The sequence below is a fragment of the Macrobrachium rosenbergii genome, chromosome 46 (assembly GCF_040412425.1).
Source record: "Macrobrachium rosenbergii isolate ZJJX-2024 chromosome 46, ASM4041242v1, whole genome shotgun sequence".
In the NCBI taxonomy this organism is placed as follows: Eukaryota; Metazoa; Arthropoda; class Malacostraca; order Decapoda; family Palaemonidae; genus Macrobrachium; species Macrobrachium rosenbergii.
Window position 1 is genome coordinate 16,621,948 of NC_089786.1, and position 16,589 is coordinate 16,638,536.

A 16,589-nucleotide genomic window follows, 5' to 3' on the forward strand; every position below is an offset into this window, starting at 1 on the left:
GTAGGAAAGGTCGGAATAAAAGATAAAATGGCAGATCCGAAAGTGATTCCAGGGCGCCATCTGCTCCTGTCGCAAGAGGATATTGCCTTGCTTTGTTCCATTTGCTGATTTTTTTAACTCTTTTCTTTTTTGTGAGAGGGGGTTTGTGGCCGTCGGGGATGCGGGGGGGGGAGAATCGGCTGTAAGCCAGGAGGAGACTGGCTTTTGCTCTCAGCGTGGATTTGTGCCGGTTTTGGATACCCCGAATTTTACTTTTAAGGCTTTTTTTTTACGTATGGGATTCTTTTTCATTTTTTAGTGGGAGTCTGTCTTTGAGTGAATATTTTTGTGCAATTTGGAACTTTAAAAGTCTGTATTTTGGATATGCCCAAGTCTTGGATTTTAAACCTGTGGTATTTCCAAAGATTTAAATATGGTTTTTGTAGAGGCTCTTAAGTCATTATTATTAATCCCTCTGCATACAGAAGAAGCATTAATGCTTTTTGTTAACTTTTTTTAATGATACTTATATTTATATCAGTAAAAGAAAAAAATACGAAGGTCTCCTTCCCAGTTATTATTATTATTATTATTATTATTATTATTATTATTATTATTATTATTATTATTATTATTATTATTCTTGTCTGGATTTCCAACGTTTTAATGTCATGCTCCTAATTTTACCTCTTGAGACAAAAATAATTGTTGAAGCACTGTGGTGAAGTAATAAATTGTATTTCCAAGAAGCTTAGATATTGTAATGGATAAATTTTATTCCTTATTTTGTACTCTATATAATTTGGAAAAATTGTAATGAATATAAGGTATAAATGTCTTTAGTATTCCTTGTTATAAGGAGGAATGAAAACCATTTGTCATGGAGAGTGAACAAAATATTTCCACAAATCTTTTATTGCCAAGAATTTTTTTTTTTTTTTTTGAAGCAGTGATAAAACCGTAGAAGGTCTTTTTTTAACATTTATGGGTCAGTGTCATGAACATAAATGTAAATTTTCAGTTATTTTATATTAAAAGCATTGAATGGTTGTTGCTATTTATTTTCTCTTTTACATTATTCACTGACTATTTTTTCTTTATTTGCAGGCGACCATTGGTATAGATTTTCTCTCCAAAACAATGTACTTGGAGGACAGAACGGTGAGTACTTTGCCTTTAGACTATAAATTTTGTATTACTTTCCCATCCCCAAAAAAAAGTGGTTATTAAAATCCCTATCCACTGATAAGGGACATCGGCATTCCTCATCCTCACAAAAGCAGATATGCTCCATACTCCCAAATGAGGACATAATTTTTAGCGATACACCTATTGACATTTTATAACCCCTCAAGAGAGAACATGAAATTTTGGCAATAAACATTGAAATATTTTTGAAATGCTTTAAAACCTAAGGATCACTGTATTTCCAACTGTGATATGGGTTCCATTATAAAATGGATTCGGTTTAATTTTTGGTCTTTGGGTAGGTTCTGATATTTCTGTCGTCATTGAGTGAACAAGAAGGCAAAAGTAGTTTTCATTATTTATCATGTGCAGACATTCTTAGAGAGGACTTCAAATGCTATTAAGTGAAAAAGGGAGAAAGAAGAGAATATTAGTTGGGTAAATACATATAAATCAACAGATAAAAACACAAGGAATAAACATCTGAAAAATTAGGTTATCAGTGCAAGCTCACATAAATAGGAAGAAATTACTGTGGTATAAGACCGCACAGTGTATATTGTTGGTTGTGTTTTCAGTTTTATGTCTGTACAGAGGATACATATATTGAGAGATACTGTACATGTTTTCTATTGTACTCTTGTACAAGTGTACAAACAATTGCACTCTATATATACTGTATCACATTGTAAACTTCATTTGTTTGTTTATATCTATGTTTTGAAGGACAGGGGACATTAGCAACTTAAATTACAAAAGTGATTTTAACTAACCTTTGAAGAATTTTAATGAATGTGCACTAATTCATTGCAACAATTTCAACATTGCTGCATTGAAAGGATGCTTGACATGCATTGTACACTTTGGATTCTAGTGACAGAATCAGTGCAAAGACAGTGGTTTTAATTTATTTTTATTTTATAAAGAAACCAGATCTGAAGAAGGGGCTCTTTACTGGGGCATAGCTAGGGTGTCAGTAGGAGTATTCTTGTAACCTGGGGCTCTTAAATATTTCAGTATCAGCCAGAAATGTATGTTCATTGGTAATCACTGATAAACTTTTAAATTCCACAATGTCATATAGCAATTGGCACACTTATTGTCAAAATTTACTGCATTAAACAGCAAAACCATTAAAACAAGCATAACAAAAGGAAAATGTAGCAATATTATATTTCCTTTGACAAGTGACAGTGTACTATGCAGAGTTTTTTATGTAAACGCTGCTGTGATGAAAACGTCATTAATAGTGATGAGGCTATAATAATGTTTAGAATAAACCAGGCAGCTTCAAATTAGAAAATATTTGCATCAAGTATATGATAAACAAAATTTTAGAGCCATCTGCGACCCATGAAGGTTAACTGAGCAGATATGCTTGTATAATGTGGTGTAACCAGTCAGGTGTGAAAAACTGGCTTCAGCATTTCCAGTTTTTGGATACAAGTGGTTTTCTGTTCAAATTCTAGTTAGATCCTGTGTCATTAGCCAGTGTTACTGACCTTGTGTTACTATTTGTTTCTTTTTATGTAGCCTATATGCATGGCTATGGAACAAGCCAAAGGCCACTGACTTGACTAGCTATGACGAGCTAGTTTTCTCAAAATAGACTACCTAACGGTAAAAGCTAAACTATTAATTTCTGCATTTTGAGAATTTGAATTAATTTTGTTTTTTATAAATGAGAAGCTTCTTTTATGTCAGGGATGTATAAACTTTGACAGTTAAGGCATAAACTTTATAGTGCCTCTAGAAGCATGGGTACAAGGTTTGATTTTTCGTCTATGCAAGGATTTATATTCGCATATATTGATTATGTAGTTGTTTTACTCAAAGATTTCCAAATTAGTAGAGCAGACTTTCATTTTTTTGTTCTTTCATTGAAGCATTCTGTTTCATGTGGTAATGCCCAGGGATAGACTCTTTCTCATTGATTTTAGTAAGTGTAATTTATTGTATACTACTGTCAATTTTGTGATTAAAGCAAAGGCCATATTTACAAACTCTCTTAAGTGGGATGTGCCCAGTTGATCGGTTAAACTTTTTTTAATTACAGTATATGATGCAGATATATGTCTTATTATTTAACATAAGAACTCCATTAATGATATGATGTTTACTTTTTAAAAAATACAAAAAATAATGCTCCTGGTCTCATTGTGCCAGTCACGCTTCTCAGTTCCTTGGATACTGTATGGACATCTCTAATTCTAGGTTGATTTATGAAAAATTTTGGTTATAAAGCCCAATACTGGGAAACTTTCAGCTATTCAGTGCTCAAGAGGGAGTAGGAGTGCTTGGTCAGCATGATTGAAGGAAAAAAGTGGGATTGTAGGTGAAGTAAAACTTAAAAGTGAATGCAGCTAGGGACCTAAGGGACAATACAAGTGACCTTTAGTAATACTTACAGTGCACCATGTGAGGTGCACTGACAGAACTACCTCCCCCTATGGGGCCCAAACCTGAGAATCAGCTGGTTTGATAAGCCCTTCATCCCAGTGATTTCTAGACAGCTGTGTCTTTTTGTTCTTAGATCTTTGAACTTATTAAAAACAAAAAAATGTGCCGAAGTTTCTTCAGCGCAATAGAGTTTTTTGTACATCATATAATCAATGCCACCAAAAATAGATAATGTCTTTGGGTGGTCTTGGTATAATGCTGTATGAGCCATGGCCCATGAAACTTTAATCACTGCTCGGTGGTGGCCTGGCCTATATCATTGCCAGATGCACAATTATTGGCTAACTTTAACCTTAAATAAAATAAAAACTAGTGTGGCCAGGGAGCTGCAATTTGGTATGTTTGATGATTGGTGGGTGGATGATCAACATACCAATTTGCAGCCCTCTAGCTACCATAGTTTTTAAGATCTGAGGACAGACAGAAAAAAGTGCGAACAGACAGACAAAGCTGGCTCAATAGTTTTCTTTTCAGAAAACTAAAAAGGCAGTTGTAGACTTCAAGAGAAAGTTGTCAATAGTATTGGATTGTGTTTATCTTGAAGTGACCCAATGTTGAATTGTTGTAGTTTCCCTGCCTGGACTTTGTCTGTAAATATCATAGCAAAACAAGTGTGAAGTAATTAGGCTTGATTTGGGGAGCTGTGTCTTAGTCTGCTTACCTTTAAGGAAGGCATATAATCATATTCAAAACTTTTCACCATTTTGTAATTTCAAAGTATACCAGTATACATTTCAAGTATTTTTGCTTTTTAAATTTCTGTATTAGTATGCAGTATGAATTACAAAAATTGTCTTTTTATATTAGCAAGTGTTGAATGAAAACTGCTAAAAAAACACGGCTGTATTTAAAAACTTTTAGCTTTTAATTTAGTGTGATTTTGATTTCAGGTGAGGCTGCAGCTTTGGGACACAGCTGGCCAAGAAAGATTCCGAAGCCTGATCCCATCTTATATTCGTGATTCTACTGTTGCTGTTGTTGTTTATGATATAACTAGTAAGTGATAAAAACTACTAGAAATTTTTGCAGTGATATTTTTATTTCACACTAATTAAACCCATGTTTCCATGCTGTTTTCAATAAAGTTACAGAAAAAAAGTATGAAGAAAGATATTAGGTTTAATTAAATAGTTGGTGATAGTTACTGAAATTTGCCCCTAGACTGAAATACATTGTATACTTCATATAAAATGACTTGCAGCAGCTTTAAGAAAGGGGTAGTCTAGTTTTAATGGCAAAAAATCAATGCAGTTGCCCCCTGTTGAAACTTTGTTTGTAGAAACTTCTTTATGCATTGGCTGAAGCATGTTATAATTTAAATAAGATTTTGTTAAAAGCAAGATCTTTGAGTATATTGTATTTTAACAACATTGTGTCAGGTTACAGTTCCTGTTACAGAACATATATTTACAGTAATTTAGCAACAGGAATGCAGTGCAAGTTATTATCAGATGGTATGTACTTGAAGTGATGACATAAACAGATTGTGGAAACAAATAATGCATGAGGGGTATAAAAAATGTAAAAATTTGAGATCTTAAAACTGTAATTGTTGCTGTAATGGCATTAGACACCAAGATTATATAAAGTTCTGCCATCCAGGTCTTTTTGTCCATTCACTTCTACAAATCTCTGACTAGTCTCCAGCCTTATGTCTCAAAGTTCTCAGACAAGTCAGTCTCAGTCTTCAACTCTTCTGGTGCCCATGAGAACCCAGCTGGAAGTTGCTAAGATGTTTTAATTTTATCCTTAGTATTTATAAACTGGAGGAACTAAGCACTCCCACATGCCTGGGGCTCAGGTCCGTTTATAAATTTTTCATATTCATTAGTGTGGCAGCCTAAGGGGTGAACCTTACAGTGCATAATGCCTAGCTGATAAGGCCAATGACCCCTGCCATTACCTATTGGGTATTACCGTGGCCATGCACTTGGCTTTCAGAGTTGAAGCTGAGGAGACAGAGCACTTAATGCCTTAATTCTGTCTACCATCTCACTGCCAATGATTTCTGTTGTTCATCCTGAATAAGGCCACAAATTTTTAATGTATATCTAGCCTTTAAAAGGTAGCAGGTGTATGTACCCTGAGATCAGGTTCCAAATTTGGGCACAACCAGCTGGGTGAGCAAAACCAATTTCAGTTTATTACAGCCATTGAATTACAGCTATTTACACTGCATCAGAGGCTGCCATTTAGTCTTTTTATATTCAGGCTTTAACTTAAGGTTGCTATTGCTTTCCTTTTTGTATACAGCATTAATTTAGGAGTTTTTACGCTGCAATAGAAGGGTTGAAGTTGAGTCACAGGCTAAGGACTTGCCAGTGCTTGGCGTGGGGAATGCAGCACTTGCATCCATATCCCACATCCACTGGCAAGTGCTTGAGAGGGTGGCTGTTGTTACTCAAAAGGTGGTGAATTCTGCCTGGCAAGGAAGCCAGATGAGATCCTGGTAGAGGTCCAAAGCAGTTCTGGTGTGGAAACAAGAACTCAGTACAGTATCTTTGTAATTACTGTACATAGTTAATTTTTTTTATACTGTATGAGGTGCATCTAAAATGGTGAATATGATGGCATATCAGTGCACAGTGAATCAGTTTTCTAACTAATGCTCATTAGTCTTATTTTTGCAGCATCTTCATCTTATATTTGTCATATACTGTAGTTTTTGCCAGCAAACAAACTAGCCTTTAATATAAATGCTAATGGCTTTTTTCGTTTTCAGATGCTAACTCCTTCCACCAAACATCAAAATGGATAGATGACGTCCGAACAGAGCGTGGTAGTGATGTGATTATTATGCTTGTAGGGAATAAAACTGATCTTTCAGACAAAAGACAGGTAAGATTGGGTTTTGTCAAAACAATCACTGTATTAGTGGACTCAGTGTTAGAGGCTAGGAACTCAAAAGATTTGTGTGCTATCTTGTCAGTTTTTCCATGTATTGCTCTACAGAAACCACTGTCAACATTTTTGGAAGCCTTGAATTGATCCCCTGTCATTGATTTTAGAGTCTTCTAGCTGACAGTTGTGTATACACATCATTATTGGGTAAATTGGTAAATCTTGGGTTAAGTTCCTTTACTTTCCCAACTGTTGTTCAGTTTGAATTTTATCAAAGTTTTTCTTCGTTGTTGACAGACATGGCATTCAGTTCCCTTTGACAAGATTATCCAGCCTGAGTTGTAATGTTTTGACAATTTTTTTATATTCTTGTTTGCAATCATTTGTCTGTTAATGCAAATTCCAATAGTCAGTACTCTCACTATCCTTTTATTTTTTGCTGTACAGTCATTACAAATTTTTAGTTTTAGTAATTTTTATTAATCTTACGGTCTACTGGTAAGTTTCACTGTTATAAATGGGTATTTATAATAGTTTTAAAGTGTGTACAAAACATTGTCATTGTTTTTTATTCAAGAGAGTTCACACATGCATACAAACCTGGAAAGAACTATTGTTGAAGTTATGATCTAGTTACATTTCACACTACAGTACTCTGACCACACAGCTATGCTTTGAAATAGTTTGCCAGAAACAATTCATGCATCATATTGATTGTCTTTAAGTGGACCAGGGAATAGGAACTATAGGGGGCTTTTGTATTTATGGTTGTGAGGATGGGTGTCCAGCATGAAGCTAATCCATCAGAGGGCTTGGTATGACTGATTTCGTAGTTTAAGTGGAATTTCATCTACAAAGACCAGTGTTACATCTTAATACTGGACAGTAAGTTAACCAGTGGGGAGAGGTTCTTGTAATTGTAGTTACAAGATTAAAGTTTGTATCCAACATGGAGCCAATTTTTAAGAGAATGTCTAGGTTTGGCTGCAATTATCATTTAAGCTATTGAGATTTAGGAAGACTTCATTCTTGAATTTTATGATTCAGACACTTGATATTCTTCTTACTTTCAGGTATCCACAGAAGAGGGAGAACGAAAAGCGAAGGAACTCAATGTTATGTTTATTGAGACAAGTGCGAAAGCTGGATATAATGTAAAGCAAGTAAGTGTCCTGTGGTTTGTCAGTTTCTGCTAAATTTGAATAAACATGAAAACCATATAATTTATACCAAACACAGTACAAAAAACTGAAACATTAAAAATTTTCAGTGTAACAGTTACAACTGTGTATTTATCAGCTGTCTTTATTTGTTTTGAATATTTAACATATTCAACTAACAACCCAGGTAGAGAAGTTATTTGTCAGATTTATAGTGGAAAACTATATTTTTCATATATGGGATTTTATTATACTAGTTGGAATGAACAAGATAGTAGGGAAGTGGGTAAGGAGAAAATGAAAGGAATACTGTGTTGTAGTACAGTCGAACCTCTTAAAACTGGCATTCTGTGGTCCAAAAACTCTTGCGGTTCGGCTCGATTTTGAATCAGCCGCCATTAGTTCATTGAGCTGCCATGAGGGTGGCACCACATAGTGTTTACAACTTCCCGACAGCAAAACTTATGCCATATCTCTTGTTTTTATGAAAATAATTGTTAGTAATGAAAAAGTGTGAAGTCAAATATGTTTTTGGTAACTTTAAATGAATAAATATATTTTTTGAGAGACTCCACTTGAGAAGGCTCTACCAAGTCAAAACTTTTAATCAAAACTATGAGACATTTGGCAATGCATGAATTCATTACTGTTAGAGTGCTTGAAAGACTTACAGGTGATATTGTCTTGATCATTTCTTTTGTTTAGCTGTATATTTACCCATTCGATATGTTACCCATGAGGTCAGATGATGCTAGAGGTAAGAAGCGCAAGCATAAATCTTTATCTATGCTAGAAAAGGTTGCTATCCTTCCCCTCCCATTAGCAAATGTTTAGTGTTCATTTTCCTCATTAGATGGTGGTGTGCCGTTTACTTTTTGACGACAAAGTATCAAATGCATTGAGTGATTGTAGAAATTCATTTATTTTTATCATCTCATTACCCTCTCCAGTACAATCAAAATAAATGATGAAGAAACTAATAGTGATAATTATGAAGATAGTAAATTTAGGAAATGAAAGTCACTGTTAATATTCTGCAGATTCTGAGAAAAATTAAGTAGTTGACTTACAGTTATGCTAACTTGGGAACGTAGGCTAAATGTATTAAATAATGTATACTATTTTAAAGAAAATTGTACAGTATGAAGTTATAAAATGATGAAGTGAAAATATATGAGTAATAAAAAGATAAAAAGTGTCAGAACTTAGCCAGACAGTAGGCTAAGTTGGCACCTAGGCTATTTGTATGTGGAATTAGCTTGCAAGACTATATTTACATAGGGGCTTCATTTTTTAGGGGTGTATTCTATATTCCAGGATTTTCTGTGGTCCAGCAGTAGCCTGGTCCCAAGGTTATGGGATTTAAGAGGTTGGACTGTACTTCATCTAATAATCTTGTTTTCTGTATTGTGAAATGAAATTTTAAAAAATGCCAAGTTCCTAACTGTAAGGGTCCATGGTACAATTATGCTACAGTATTCTGCATCACTTTACGAAATATATTGTTCAGATCTTATTTCTTTTTTGTATTCCATATATTAATTAGTCTGAGAAAAACTTTTTATATGAAAATTAGAATCAGTTATAAGAATTAAAAAATAAAACCAAGAAAATTCCTTGTTTTATGCAGTTTTTTCAGTATATCCGAATAATTATGAAATTTCATTGTTTAGGTATGAACAGGCCTACCAACGTTATCAGAGAATTATCTGTATAAAGATTTTTTTGTTAAAAGAATGTAATTCTATGCGAATGAAATGTAAGTGGGTAGAGTTTGACATATTTGATGTCATCAGATTATCATGTTTAAAGATCTTTCTGTTAACAGTGTGTTATTTTAATTTAACAAATAAGATATAATTATAAAAAATATTAAAAAATTTATAACTTCCTTACCTCAACTAAATACGTACAGTTTGCTTGACTGAAGGGCGGTAAAATGCATAGACATAGAAGGTTCGGTTGGCATGCCTATAACGCCGACAGTTAAGTAGACCAATTTGGGTGCACAATAACTTCTAAATACTACATAAGCGAATTTTCATTTTAATATTATAAAAAATGTTGAATTGAAACAATGTTTCTACAGCTATGAAGGAGAATTCAGATATATCAGATAAAGAAATTGCAAATATTGCTTTTGCAAATGAATGGGTTAATGGGAGTCACATAGGCATAGAGTGAATGGTAACTGGTAACATCATGTGTGAATGGAATTATTAGTATTTTTGGGGTTTACATTAAATATTGGGATGTGAATAGCATTCATGAACTGAAACTGGCAAGAGAAACCACCTTTATTGAATACTGTATGTGGGATAAATATAATTTACTGTGGTTTTTCTTTGTGTTCGAAAGAATATATGGCCTTATCTTTAGGTGTTGTTTTTGTTAAGTACTGCATATTCAAAAGCGTTTATTGAAGTTTTACTAGTTGATATTTTTCTACTAAGTATATGAAATTTTTAATGTTTATGTTTCCATCTCTTGCTCACTATCAATATTATCTACCACCCATTACGGATGTTAATAATATATGGAAATACATTATTTTTGTTTATCTGTTTTACCTCTTTATGGAGAGTAGAAACATTTTTCTCTCAAGGGGTGAGTAATTCAGTCCTCAACCATAGTTTCAGAATTAGGTCAAATGGACAATTCGAGGAGGCCATTCAACACTGAAATGACCAGTTACAGTATACAGTAATACCTTCTACTTACATGAGGTTAGGTTCCAGAACCCCTCAGGTTAGAGGAGGATTCGCGTAAGTTTAGTACGGTTACTAAAAATGCTAATAAATGCTTATTTCAAGAGTTTAATCACTAAATATGACCCAAATCATGCTCTCAAAGTACATTATTAATCTAACTTTTAAATGAAATTAATTTCATTTAAAAGTTAACTTAATACATTACCTTTAAAAAAGAAAGAAATAGTTGATGTAAAAGTAGAGTACAGTATCATAATGGGTATCTGCCACACACTAGCGCATTTACAGTAGTAACGTATATGTACTAATGTTACCCCAAATTCATGGGATGCCATTTTCTTTTTCACTCACAGTAAAGTAAAAGATGCTTTCTTTGCATCACTGAAGTCATATAGTGAAGGTACAACTCAATATAGGCAGTCCTCGGTTATAGGCGATCCGGTTTTACGGCATTTGTCTAGCGATGGAAAATCGCCAATTTCCGCTTATCAGCGCCGATAATTGGTTATTGGTGCCAATGCATACCTAACAGAAGCGCTGATAACCAAAAATGAGCGATTTTCGATGCTGATAAGCCCCGATTTTATCGGCGATTTTCGGTTATCATCATACTGTCAGAATGGAACCCCTGCCAATAATCGGGAACTGCCTGCAAAAAGAAAACGTATGTAATGTATGTAGAGGGTACAGGTACATTCAATCAATTTAAAATTACGTAAAGACGTACAGAGAAATAAATAGTTGTAAAAATATGTGCATGCTAACAGTGAGAGAGAAATACATATGCACATTAAAAATATTGCAATATTGAATAAAAATACAAATTTTTCATACCAATTTTATACTTAAAAGCATGAAACATAAACTCTTCTGCAAGGGTATCATATCTTCTAAAAATATGCAACTTTGCGAATGGGCATCACATCTTGTACAAAAGTAGACTTTACTGTAAATTGCCTTTGTATGATTTATGTACAAAAATAAAAATGATACAAATTTTTCATACCAATTTTATACTTAAATGCATGAAAACTAATAAAATACTACAAAAATTAAACATAAATACTTCAGCAGGGGTATCACATCTTCTAAAAGTATGTAACTTTGTGAATGGGTATCACATCTTGTACAAAAGTAAACTTTACTTATTATCTTTTGTATCGTTTATGTACAAAAATATTAATTCAGATTTTTCATACTAATTTTACACTTAAATGCATGAAAACTTGTACAGTACTTAAAAAATTACACAAACACTTTCTGCTGGGGTATCACATCTTTGAAAAGTGCAGTAACTTTGCAAATGGATATCACATCTTGTAAAAGTACACTACAGTAACTGTACATGCTTTATCACATCTGGCAAAAGTACACTAGAGTAACAGTACATGCTTTGATTACTTTTGTATCATATTTATGCATGCACAAAAATAAAAATAATAGAATTTTCTTGCAGATTTTACACACAAAAGCGTGAAAACTTGTAAATTACTTAAAAAATTAAACATAAACACTTCTGCAGGGTTTCTTGAGGATTTAGCAAATGTTGTGTGTCTGTGAAAAAATCGTGTGTGCCAATTAGTTAGATTCCAATAAAAAGTTCGTGTGTCTGTGAATTCGCGCAACTCGAATCACGTAAGTTTGAGGTATTACTGTATACTGTATTTGCATAATGGCTGTAAAAGAATACATGATTGATTATGAAAATTTAATACTGTACCACACAAATACTTAACAAAATTGTGCTGCATAATATAGGATTCCCCACCTTTCACAGATCAGGGAAGGACCATTAGGCCTAGCCAAACATTTATAGGGTAGTATTCAAAACTTTTTTCATATTTTGATTATGACAAAGTGTAAAAGATAGTTTTGTTTTAAATGCTGTATATGCAAATAAATAGGCCTACAAATTTTGAGTGCTAAAATAAAACCTTCAGACCGGGAAAAAATGGTGTAGACCAAGTTACAGGGAAAAATTATCACAATCCTTGAAAAAGAAACATACAAAAGGATGATTATAATTTTAATTTCCTTTAAATGGAATGTTATTAAGCTCGTCTGCCAGGATATGCATTGCCTGCATAGTATCCATTAATAAGTGACTTGTTCGTTTGTTTTATATCAAGCCAGCCTTGTGCAGGAATGGGCTCTTGCTCTAGGGCAACCTGTAACCAAGTGACAGAAACTTTTAGTCTGTCATCATGACACATCATGTGCCTGCGCCACTTGGCGAACAGTTGCCAGATACTGCCAAATGTCTTTTATCTGAAACATGAAAGGAACTGATGCAATATTTTGTATCCCTTTGTATCCCAATGGTACAAAGGTTATGATGCAGATCACCACAAGAGCTTCTTGGTATGGTTACCTGGTGGAATTATGCAAATTCATACAATAAGAGAATACTACTGCATGCAGCTTTATGGTGGTGCTTTGAATACATACTGTTGGATATTGAAAACATACAAAATTGAAGAATTTAGAACTTTACATACAATTGTTAATATTGTAGATTTAAGGATTATATCCCCTAATAGATTGATTTTAATAGTCCTGCATTGCTTACATGGATATTTCCCTTTCAGTTGTTCCGACGTGTTGCAGCTGCATTACCTGGAATGGAATCTACTGAAAACAAGAAGGTTGACAGTATCCTTTTAAAGCTAATTATTTTAAGAATTTTATAATATACTTTGATCATATTATCTTCAGTGAAATCTGCTTGGTACAGGTACACAATCCTTTATCCAAAATCCATGGGGCCAGGTGTGTTTCGGTTTTTGGAAGTTTTCGGAGTTCGGAACTGTGAGGTCAGGAGCCTAATCAAACATCATTACTGCAACAAAAACATTATTTTTTCCCTTTTTTTCATTTTTTTTTTATATTTTATTATTATTTATATTAAAAGTATATTAATATAAATAATAATAAAATATAAAAAAAAAATGAAAAAAGGGAAAAAATAAGATCGTCAGTAATAAAATAGTTGGACAGTTAAGACCATATGTTCACTAATACATTTTATTTTCAACAAAAACATTCCGTAAAACACAAAAATATACATGATCATAATAATTATAATTCAGTGTGTGAATTCTAACAGTTAGTAGGACTATAAAATACATTTCATCATGCTGATCTTGGAGAGAGTTGTTCTTTATTGTCATTAATGTCGTTATCAGTTTGCAGTCGTACATTTGAGGACGGCCAGGGAACAGGATTTGCAAGTGATGACGCATCACTGCGGCAGACTGTATGGGATTTTTCATACCACTATATGACTATTAAAGTTTAAAATTGTTAAATTCTTGTTTTCATGAAGAAATAATTATATAAAGCAAAATATGGAGTAATTTTTGCCATCAGTAGTAAAATAATCACATCGTGGCAGTGTTCAAACTTAGTGCCATAGATACAATTTGGGATCAAAATATATTTATAAATATAACAGAAGTAGATGGGTGTCATTGGCTAACAGCTCTCCATGGCAACCAGCCAGCCAATCAGGTTTTAGCCGTTTTTGTCTCAGAAAGAACATTTTGCTCACGTGAAGCTGCTGATGTTGTTAGTGCATGCGTTTTGAATACAGTACTTAGTTTTAACAGTGTATGTATTTTACTGATTACATGAATAGAATGAATTCTTTCTCATTACTTTGAGTATAAAATTGTTGGTTCAGAGATTCTTCAGCAACAAAAGAATTGTTTTTGCTTTACAAGATATTTACTAACACTGCCTTGTCATACCTTCAAAACAAAATTCATCTCCTTAATTTCTGGAGGAATGTTAATTCATTGCTGTTTACCTGGTGGTCACACCCTTTATAGTCCATGTGACTAACAACAAAATTTCTTTGTTTTTTTGTCTTCCAAAGAGTTATTACCTGTACTACACATTTTTTAAATATTATGAACACAGTGTGTGTGTATATGTGCTAATACCTATTGGTTAAAGAGACTCAAATTAGCAGTATCTTTTCCATTTAGGACTCTAAGGCTTAGCACATGTACAAATATTTTATCTTGGGATTTTTTTTTGTTAATCTTGGAATTTTCTAAGGTCAATTTTTAGGATTTCGTAAGAAAATAATTTGAGTAGCAGCACACGCCCAAATGACTCAGGTCAGCTGTTAGCATGCCAAACCACCAACCTTATGAATTGATGCTCTACTCTCCACGAAATGTTTTTGGTTTTTAGAATTTTGGATAAAGGGTTGTGTACCTGTAGTATGGTACTTATATATGAAAGATACAAATACCATGTACAGTACATTACATTTGATGCATTGTACAGGTATCTGTATCTTGGCAAGATGTTTCCTTTCATGATATATGCGATATTGGATTTAACTGCATATTTGGCATTTCATTTTTCTTTTACTTAACAATTTTTCTTATTGGTGCCATTGCACTTTGGTTAAAGTTTTTCATTAAGTGTATGTGTTATGAAGGATGCATTATGTTAACAAACATAAGTATCTTCTTTGGCAGATGAGTAATTGTAGAGTATAAAAAGACTTGTAGGACAGCCTGAAGGATTGCTTTTAAATGTAATGTGAAAATTTTAAAAGGAGAAAGTTGAAGTTGACAAAGTTCCAAGGAAGAGACCAGAGGGAGCAGATGAAAAGTAATCATAAAGAAATACTGTTGGGACTGAAGTTAGGATGCATTGATCTCGAGTACATTCTAGTGTGCTATGCCAGGCACACTGGTGTCATGATGGAGGGCTTAGCTAATGTCCAGGATTTGTCTTGTTTTTTTTGGGCGTTTGTTGTAGATAAATAACATAAATACTGTAGCTTATTCCTTATAGTGTGACATTTGTGAACAGGCTTGTGTGGTAAATTGAAAGTAATTGTTATTGTGATTAGAATTTGCAGATTATTATTATTCTAGAGTACTGTTATTTAACCAGGCCAGAGTCATTTTTTCAGTCTAGGAAAGCTAGTCCAAATCTTGTGTTTTGAAGTTATGACTGGAACAAGACAAGGACATTTGATAATTAAGGTTGAAAAGACAGGGACCAGTTGAGTATTCCATAGAGAGTGCTCGATAAGAACACATTAGATAGTACAGTCGACCCCCGCCTATTCATGGTTCTGGATTCATGGCTTCACCTATTTGTGGAATTTTTCATAGAGATATTCACTAATTACTGTATTTTCATATGTTCGTGACAAAGACATTTATGATAAAACTATTAAAATAGGCAGTTATTTTTAGAGGGGTTTTTGGTGTTTGAACTATTAAAATAGGCAGTTATAAGCATTTTTAGAGAGATGCTAAGTATTCGTGGATTTTAGCTATTGGTGGGGGTTTGTGGTCCTTATCCCCAGCGAATCTAGGGGATCAACTGTACTCTTCTACAGGGAACCAAGAAATAAAGTTACTGCTTGCAAGGTTCACAAATGTAAATGGTTGGAAACTCCAAAAAGGTAGCATGAAATGAACCCTGAGAATTACCTGTTTCCTTTAATATTGCTGTTGTTTTTGTTTTCAGTTTATCTTTGCTCAGATTACAGGGACTTATGAAATTGATATACAGTTTCAAACTAGAGTGCAAAGATTTGAAATTTTCAAGTTAGAATATTCACAGAGTAAAAATAAATTGTGAACTGCAGTTAAGTTTAATTCTGTTGAAATATTTTTATCCAGTACACATTATATAGACAAAGCTACTCTTAGAATCTGCCATCCCCCAGTTTAGCTCTAGTCTAGAATATTTTTCTGCCAAGGGTGACACTGAATTGAGGATTGGTTACATTATGATATAGAAATGGATTTTATATTCAAGTACTTGCATGAATAAAATAGTAAAATTGACTTTGTTTTGGAGCTAATTTTGACATTCATGGCTCTCTCTACATATTTGATATGTAATATTTTTGCTGTCAATTACTGTTTATATGTATTTACAATGCAGAAGAAACCAATCCCAATTTACAGTCTTGGATACGCCCTGTAGTTGTGGAAAATATGCATATATATACATGTAATTCATATATTTATCAACATATTTTTACATTCCTTTGGTAAGGGAGAAAAGCAGGTGTATCATTATCTTTTAAATGGAAAAGAAGGTGTATTTGCATTGACATTTTATATATTTTCTGAGAGTTTGTCAGAATACCAGTTGTCATCTTCATATCTCTTTGTTCGTGCAGAAGCGAGAACATTTCTTTTGATTTTTATGAGAATGTTTACCAGTATTTTTTTTTTTTTATCCCATCATGATCTAATGCCAGAAT

General features: G+C 33.4%; 1 protein-coding gene and 1 long non-coding RNA gene across 3 annotated transcripts in view; one reads left to right on the top strand and one right to left on the bottom strand.

The window, feature by feature from the left end:
• The window catches only part of Rab6 (RAS oncogene family member Rab6), an 88,309-nt gene that overhangs the window by 47,136 nt on the left and 24,584 nt on the right, over positions 1-16,589 (top strand). For both annotated transcript variants that reach the window (XM_067089607.1, XM_067089608.1), the window contains exons 3-7: positions 1,087-1,140; positions 4,518-4,623; positions 6,350-6,465; positions 7,542-7,631; positions 12,928-12,991. In XM_067089607.1, the coding sequence (XP_066945708.1) occupies positions 1,087-1,140; positions 4,518-4,623; positions 6,350-6,465; positions 7,542-7,631; positions 12,928-12,991 (430 nt within the window). The remainder of the gene's footprint in view (positions 1-1,086; positions 1,141-4,517; positions 4,624-6,349; positions 6,466-7,541; positions 7,632-12,927; positions 12,992-16,589) is intronic.
• The window catches only part of LOC136830250 (uncharacterized), a 76,615-nt gene continuing 73,023 nt past the window's right edge, over positions 12,998-16,589 (bottom strand). Inside the window, exon 4 of the long non-coding RNA XR_010850615.1 lies at positions 12,998-13,178. This is a non-coding gene — a long non-coding RNA (uncharacterized lncRNA). The remainder of the gene's footprint in view (positions 13,179-16,589) is intronic.